The following is an 8,441-nucleotide window of genomic DNA, read 5'->3' as shown; positions in this document are numbered from 1 at the left end:
TTTATGCCATGGTTGACTAAAACATAAAAGGTCACGAGTTGAAATCTATTTAGAGGTAAAGTTTCTCCCCCTGTTCGTGTAAGCGCTGCCCCTAAGGATTAGTCAAGATGCATGTTAGCGGACCCAAACACCAAATTCTAAGATATATTGAAGGCAAGGTTTAAGATATCCCACAATATTAGCTGATACGTATCCATATAGGATACATCCAATACAATACATATCGATATATTTCTTTATTGAATTGCACTAAAATACATTGGCCAATACGATAAAATGCTTGATAGAAAACAATACGTCTCTTAAAATCACTTAATTGATTGGTATTCGATACCAACACTTTAAACCTTAATAGAAGGTTCTAGAGAGCTTCAATGAATAATTATTTAGGTGAATGCAAATGCATGTGAGGCATGTAGACAAAATCTACCATGTGAGTCTATCTCTAAGGCTGCATTTGCTTGCAAAGGTGGGGTAGAAAAAAAAGTGGTGGGAAAAAAAAACATGTGAACCCCATGTATAGTGGGGGTGAGGAAGAAGAAAAGAAAAGGAAAAAGTTTGTGTGAAAGTGATAGTAGTGGGTCACACTTTTTACTTTTTCAAACTTTTTCACAAAATCCCACCAAATTTGTGGGATTTTAAAAAGGCTTGAGGTGGAAAAGTTGGGTTGCCACCTTACCAGATTTGTCTCTCACGTTCTCACCCCAAACAACCAAACAATTTACACTTTTGAATTTAAAGGAAAAGTAAGAAAAGTTTTTTTTTCAAAAATTTTCCCACCCCACCTTTATTCCTACAAACATCTCACATGTGTTTGTACAATATTTGACTCCTCTCTTTTGGAGGAAATCTTCCAATAAATACCAAATGAATTATAGTATTCAGCCACGTATAATATTCTAATCCAATAACACCCATTAGATTTTTTTAATCCTTGGATTAGAATAAACACGCACTAACCTATAACATTGGGCACTCATTGGAAGCACTCATTGGAAAAGCCCCTCCAAAGAAAGGATCCAAACTCGTTCATATGCCTGAAGCTGATCATTTTGGAAGAATGGCAATAATGTCTTTCGGGCAATGAAATGTGGCAATTCAATTCCATTATATTCTCAACCTGTTATACAAAACTGATACAACCATCTGTTGGTCCTAATGACTAATATAAAGCACTCAATAGAGAGGTACATGAAACTCAGATCTTTATTCCTAACATAGAAACTGATAGCTTCTGTATATTCTCCAATTGCTGTACAGGTACACCATCTAGATTTTGCTACAACCATTCTACAAGTGCTACTTCAAATCCCTTGTGGATTATTTAAATTTCCAGCTTCATTTTGGGGGTGCCCAGGTACTGTCTGAGATGAAACTTCTTGTGGGCTGTGGCGAAAATCTGATCTAGTGCGCTGCCTGCTCCTCCATCTCAAGAACTCAACGATAATTGAATTGCCACTCATTGTAACACCAAAACCACCAAAGGTGGCAAGAAGGATGGATAAAACGGCTTGCATATGAAGCTGTAGATGGACAAGCAACAGAGACAGCAAATTCTTTCAGGTGAGTCACCATTTTACCATACGTAAACATTTCAAAAATGAATAGCATCCACTAAGAATCTGCCAGAATTAAGCCTAGAAACCTGGACAGACAGCTCACAGCTGATTCAACAAATCTCAGTAAGGTTACAATAAAGTAAAAGAATTCTTCTTGCATCCAGTTCAGAAATTCCTATTTAACAGTTAGTTTGGGAAGATTTTGCTGTGAACATTCAGGTTTCACTAATCATGATCTCAGAAGTTTTAGACTGAACTAAGCAGGCTCCAAATGTTACTTAATGGTAAAGACTTACCAATGAGTAGAAAATATGAGCACAAAGAACCACTAGAGCAAATTGAACTGATGCATAGACCCATACAAATCTTCTCTTCACTGGAAAACGATTAAGAAGAGAGTTAATAAACGTTGCAGAGAACAAGAAGATTATATATGAGATTTCATTGATAAGAATGGAAAAAATTCTCCAATATAGAAGGAGCACCAAGTTTTGCAGTTACACATGCATGGAGTTACTGACAGTAGACACTAGACGGACACTACTTGGCTGGTCAAAACTCAAACCTAAATGGATGAGCATAATCATCAATGGGGTTTAAAGGGTTTTCTAAGTAATCCATCTGTCCTGCTAATGCATTCCTTCCCTTTTTTGGCTATCCCCAAACAACTTTGAAAACAGATGGGGTGGGGATTAATTTAACATTTTATTTAAACAGTGGGTGTGGGATTTTTCAGAGTGATGGTCATTGTAGGACTTAAGGAATAATTATTATCAGGTTGCCTTCTTTCTTTTTTTTAACTTGACCTTGAAAATGACTAGGAGAATGCCTTTTTTGGGCTTCACATGCATGGGTTCTGATGTTTATATCTCTAAACTTCTTACAAAGATTCAGGCAATTGAAATATCTTTTTTGGGATTACAGTTAGATTACCCATGGTTGATGATGTCATGGATGCAAGAAGACCAAGTATGCAGGAAAATGGCAAGGACATGGCAATTGCACCAGTACCCATTTTGATTACCTGCACAGCAACAGAAACATTACCAAGAAGAAATTGACAGATTGAAATAGCTGCATATGGATGTAAATTAAGCTCTATATGGATGCTAAATAATCTTACCAGAAGCTGCTCCAGAAAACAGAAGTACGCAAGCATGCTAACAATGACAAGAACAGGTACATCCTGCCATACTCTGTAAGATACGAATACAAAGATTCAGGAAATTTTCTATGGGAAATCGACTGCAATATTTAGAATTCAGTGCCAACAGAGTGGACATTTAAAATCAAGTGACAGGAGAAGTAGTTCATGCAATAAAGTTTCGACATATGCACAAAGATTTTTATTGTTTTTTCATTATTTTCTGTGTGGGAGAAGGGGCCTGATTGTGATAGTTTGGAGCAATTTATTTTGTTTTACTTTGGTCCAAAGAAGACTGCTTACAGTAAAGATAAAGAACTACAGTGTCTAAGGTTGATGAAGTATACTTATTACTTAATCGAGAGGCTGATATCAAATGTTGTTTGCATTTCCTAGGAGGCTGAACACTATGCTAATAGGCTAGAAATCAGCAGCCTTGATATCTTCTAGTTTCCCTTGAAATTAAGAGCAAAGTCTGTTATTTCACTTTTTATCCTATTGGCTGCCTTACCCCTATGGTTTTCCCTAATTTTCTTTCATTGCATTTGTACTTCCTTTCTCAATTATAACAGTTACTTCACCAGATTTGAGAAGGCACTGAAAAGTCATCCCCATAGCATCTTTCTCAACCCCCCCCCCTCTCCGCATGGGTTGCCCCTGGCCCCAGGGAAGGAAGGAAAAAAAAGGCACCAAAGCACATGCAAACAAATTCCTATCAAGTACTGTGTCAGAGATGGTGCTCAACCAAGCCTTTTCATCTTGATTTCAACAGCCTATCTAATTTCTGACAATAAAAAACTTAAAATATCATCTAGCATGTTATAGTACAGTGAAAAATGAATACTGATATTAGGAAGAAAAAAATGCATGAATGTCCTTGCCTGTACTGAGAAACAGCAATCTGCCTGGACCTAAGTGTATCTGGATTAAATCTTCGAATGTTTTGTATCCGTAATAGGGTGACTGGTAAGTTTTGGACCTCTTGCTTACAGACATCGCAATTTTTGTTACCCTTGATGCTAAACCATTTTATAGCACATTCTTGGTGGGCCAGTGCAAGTTCGCCTTTGCAGCTACATTCCATCTTCAGGGTGTCACCTCCTTCACCCAGTCCAATCAAACAAATTCTACACACAGCCTCTTCTTCAGGAATATCTTCACCATCAGCATCATTGTTATCTGAATCAAGAGACTGAGGTAAGATATTTGTTGATATTACAACATAGAAAATGGGATTGTAACTCTTAAAGCTAGAAATGTGGAGTATACATGAGAACCCATCATCAGAAAACAAGAGGAGTTTGACTCAATTTCTACAAGTAGATGAGGACTCAGAACAAGTCAGCATATGCTAACATGCAACTTTCTTCTGTTAATCCAGATAACGAGCATTGGGCTGACAACTGATTTTCTATCAGTTTCTACAATGAATTTTCCCTATCAAAGTCAATATTCTACTTAAGTACTGGTGACTTCTCAAGTAGTTCAAAATGACATAGGAGATATGACATAAACAATTACAGTAATTTGAAATCTGCCCAGGTCAAAAATAGTAGGATGATCTTAGGAAAAGTAATATACCAGCATCCGCTGTAGGAGTTGTTGCATTTGATATGGCAGCGTTCCCTTCTGCCACTCTTGGAGTTGATGGAATGACACGAAAGATACCACCTAATGAATCTGTTCGCCTTATCCCTACTCCTTTGTTGTTTGCAGGGACCGACAGTGAACGGGATATCTTTTGTTGTGGGCCCTTCTTCTGGGAAAGTAAAAAAGTTTAAGAATAAACAGTAAAATTGGATGAAGTAGTGCAGGGGAAATACTTGAACAAGGATGTAGGACAAAACGAGGCCATCCTCTAATATTTTGCCACACTCAATAACCATGTAAAGGTGGAGTGGGAACTGGGTGACAATCAAAAATATGCATCCAGCTATTCCTCCACGTATATCCCACTCCAGTAACTGCAGCACAAGGATAGTGGCAACCACCAAATCAATCTCCTTGTAAAAAGTCTCAGGAATACAACTGGCAGAACGCTCCCACAGCATGGGAGCATGCATTAGATTGTAGCTTACTAATAATTTTGGCCTGGAAGATCACCTAGATGCAGGAATTATCGAATATATGATCCTGAGATCATTGTGTGAGATCCATCTTTCCTATCACAACTAATTACAAGATCAGCTTTCCTTTTGTATCAAAGCCAGGAACTTGCTAGAATGCTAGAATGATGTAATGCATGACTTGTGGCATTGATAGGTACATAAGCAAGTCGATAAGGTTTCAAAACCTTACATTTGAATTTGAAGGATCAACCATGTTTCCTCCACGTGCTGAATCTGGATTTGTGACAGCAATTGGGGTAACAGGGAGTGATGATGTTCTCTTCATATTTGGTGTTAATAGCTTAGAAAGGGACGATGACCTTGAGACATAGAGCTTGTCACGCTGACCTGTTGTTGGAGTGCCTAGAGCTATGGCAGCTGCCTTCTCAATGTCTACCGCTGAATTCCGGTACTTGAAGTTCATTCGTGGTAGGCCCCTTTTAGAGGACCTTCCTCTGTATGAGGAGGTACCAGGGGACTCATTTATTCTTGCAGAACTAGGGCTTGGTACTTTCGGGGGAAGATTCTTTCTTGTGGGAGTTGGACTTGGTGTCGGGAGCACATTTATTCTTGTAAATTCCTGAGAGGTGGGACTTGGTGTTGGGGGCATATTAATTCTCACAAAATCCTAACAGGTGTTCAATTTTCTTGAGGGTATCTCCAAGAAGAGGTTTTGTTTTCTCCAGTGTGGAACAGGAGGGATTTTTGCTGTCATTTCAGTTGAACCATCAGCCTGCAAAGGAAGAGAAGGACTTACTTTAGATGAAGCAGTTCAACAACTCCAGCAAAATGGAGCTAGGCTGGTTCCATACTAACCAACTCAATTCAGCTCCCTCAAATTGATGACATAATATGGAAATTATTAGAACCATTGGTGGTAAACCAACATTCTGCATTTTAGACTACATGAAAGGATATGATAGGCAACATATTCTTTCTTTACTCTTAAGTCTAAGATGAAAGTAAAAGTTTGGAAACATGGTAGTAAACATAAACTTATCCATTTAATATGACCTGTAAGTAACCCAAAGAAAAGAGTCAAATCATTTGATTTCATTAACTTCCCCGAAAAACAAAAAGCTTTACCCAACCTTTCTCTTCAAAATAAGATCAGAAAATAAAATTTTTACAAATAAAACTGACTTGGACAGAAAGGAATGGAAGCTTAAGCTCTCTGAGCTGCTTCCATTCTAGGAGGATCTCTTGTTGCTGTTGTGATGCCATTGTACTTCTGTGAGTTGAACAATAACTCAGCTTATCCAAACTTAAAGGGGGTTGGGTACACGGATTCTATTAGAGATAGAAGGTTAATGTAGAAGTACAAGGAAGGGGCATGGAAGATCAACACAAACTCTTGGTCATCAACCCTTCCTAGCTACGTACTGCTTCTTCACTACCCAACCCAGCCATTGAAATTGGAAATATAAGTTATATTTCTTATACCCATAGAAGTATAACTGCTATTGTACTTGTATGAGTTTACATATAAATAAATTTATTTTTTAAACAGTGCCTTTAGGAACACTTACAATTGAGGTTTGATAGACTCTGTTCAAAATTGTAAACAAGGAGATTTTCAAAACTAATTTGGATTGTTTCTCCAGACTAATCACTTGTTTTTAGTTTCATAACGGACATACAGTTTCATCCTTTCACAAGGGAAAATCAACTCTCACTCTTTAATTTAATCTTCTGAGACTGAATCATCAAATCAATGAGCTCATTTTAGATCTTTACCTCTAATTACTAAAATATATACAAAGTATGTGGGAGGCAACAAGTTTTCTTTTTTTGTCAGCATTGATACCCCTCCTCGCCTTGTCAATGGCAGAGATGGAACAGGTGATTACGTCTCACACATACTCAGACGTGCAGAGGAACATGATTCCAGTATCCATGATTGTGGATAAAAATACACAGGTAAACGGGTGCCCTCTTTCTTTTTTCAATTATTGTTACTATTTTTGGTTCTTTCTTTCTAAAAAGCAAAAGAGGAAGTAGAGGCATGGACGTCTGATAACAAAATTTTCTATATAAAATTGAAAGGACACCTAGATGATAATGCTGGGGATTCTGGACTCTTCAAAAATGAAAACCAGGGCCATGGATGAAACAAAAGTGAGCACAGAAAGCTAAGGACAAAAAAATGGGAAGTGGAACCATAAAAACCAAAATTAAGAGTAGCCCATCAAGGGTTTCTGCAAGCAGTTCAGTTACTCCACAACTTTTCGGTTACAGGACAGAGGACACCTAAGCAAAAACTGGCTAAAAAAATGAAAAAAAAAAAGCTGAGAAACAGTAAAAGGAAGAAGGGGAAAGAAAATTGAAAGACGAAGAATCACGCAGAGAAGAAAATACCTTGTTATCTGGTGGTGATGTAACAACTATTTTCTCGCATGAACCCATCTCATGCTGCTCGTGGGAATAGGATTCCCCTTCGGTGGTCATCATTTCATCACAGGCTGCACAAGTCCAAAACCTTGAAGAAGCTCAAAAGTCCTATAAAAGTACCTCCCAAAGCAAAAATCCCAAATGGGTTCTGGAGGAACTGGGTTTACTTTCCTCTCGTAGTCTTTCTCTTTCTTTCTTTCTTTCCTCCTTCACTGGTTTGATCTCTCCTCCATTTAAGAGCTTATGAATTCAGAGTTGAAAGACAACAGCTGGTTCAAATGTGGGATGGTATGCAAGTTTTGCCGGCCTACCTCTTTGTCCACATCTCCTAAACGCTATGAGCATTGAGCATTAAAGCATTTAGCAATGGGAAAGTGGCACAAATCTCCAAATCGATCCTTTTTGTTTTTTTCTTAATTTTGGTGGGGCAATCCAATTCCTCGGACTCAAGCCTCAAGTTCAACCTTCCTCTTTGCTCACACTCTTTCTCACTCTTCTCTCCCTTTAATTCTCAGCCATTCAAGATTAAAAAGGAAGGAATATATGAACTCAAAGTGTGATCCAGCACAACCAAGAGAAACGTGGCAATCGACAATGGGTGAGGCAAGCTGCCCACTTGGTGATTTGATTATTAAATGATAATCCGAAGATAAATACATATAAGATAAAGCCATTTGTATTAGCTTCTCTTTGTTTTCACCTTCAGCATTGTCATTAGCAATGAAAACCTATCAAAAAGAAACACATAAATATACACTATGGAGAGTTCCCGAAAGATTTTAAAACCTCAATTATCTGGGTGAGATTCGTTTCTTCAATTACTAATTCTTCTAATTAACGGGTTTCGTGTAAGTTTGAGGAAAACCATATCTTTTTTTCTTTCTCCAACAAGAACACCATATCAAATAAAAAGGTGAAAAGTTTGAGGAAGACATCATTTGACCATGACAAAGACAAATCATGAAACTTTATTGTACACAGTAGTAACTTTGGACAGAAAAAATAAATAAATAAATAATAGATTAATTAAAAATTTTAGTTATATTTGTTGGTTTTCAATTTCTTACAAGCATCTAAACATTTTTTAAGAAATATGTGAGTTTACATGTTAGAGAAAGGGTATTAGATACACCTATCAGCGAAAGTCGAACTCATGACTTCTCTTCACTAAAAAATATTGGTCTTACCGATTGAACAACCCTTCAACGTTCTATCACCTAAACTTATAATGGGTGATTT

At 37.5% G+C, this 8,441-nt stretch overlaps 1 protein-coding gene across 1 annotated transcript; it reads right to left on the bottom strand.

Annotated features, from left to right (window-relative positions):
* Positions 1-1,045: 1,045 nt before the first annotated feature.
* Positions 1,046-7,542, bottom strand: LOC149022008 (uncharacterized). The gene is made up of 8 exons (XM_089150208.1): positions 7,170-7,542; positions 5,002-5,544; positions 4,285-4,462; positions 3,585-3,882; positions 2,683-2,755; positions 2,493-2,583; positions 1,856-1,935; positions 1,046-1,523 (listed from the first exon to the last, which is right to left on the bottom strand). The coding sequence occupies exons 2-8, from the start codon at positions 5,419-5,421 to the stop codon at positions 1,305-1,307; spliced, it is 1,359 nt and encodes a 452-aa protein (XP_089006334.1). The 5' UTR covers positions 5,422-5,544; positions 7,170-7,542; the 3' UTR covers positions 1,046-1,304.
* Between the last annotated feature and the right edge of the window lie 899 nt (positions 7,543-8,441).

This window comes from Hakea prostrata, chromosome 3, assembly GCF_041222555.1.
Source record: "Hakea prostrata isolate BN-2017 chromosome 3, UWA_Hpros_2, whole genome shotgun sequence".
Taxonomy (NCBI): domain Eukaryota; kingdom Viridiplantae; phylum Streptophyta; class Magnoliopsida; order Proteales; family Proteaceae; genus Hakea; species Hakea prostrata.
The sequence above is the reverse complement of the archived record's forward strand: the minus strand, read 5'-3'. Positions and strand labels throughout refer to the sequence as shown.

Bases quoted from the DNA above. Each gene is read 5' to 3' on its own strand.
- LOC149022008 (XM_089150208.1), bottom strand. From the start codon at position 5,421: ATGCCCCCAACACCAAGTCCCACCTCTCAGGAATTTACAAGAATAAAT. The intron at 3,883-4,284 runs GTATATTACTTT...CTCTTGATTCAG, and splicing joins AACTCCTACAGCGGATGCTG to ATAACAATGATGCTGATGGT. The intron at 2,756-3,584 runs GCAAGGACATTC...CGTATCTTACAG, and splicing joins ATTGCTGTTTCTCAGTACAG to AGTATGGCAGGATGTACCTG.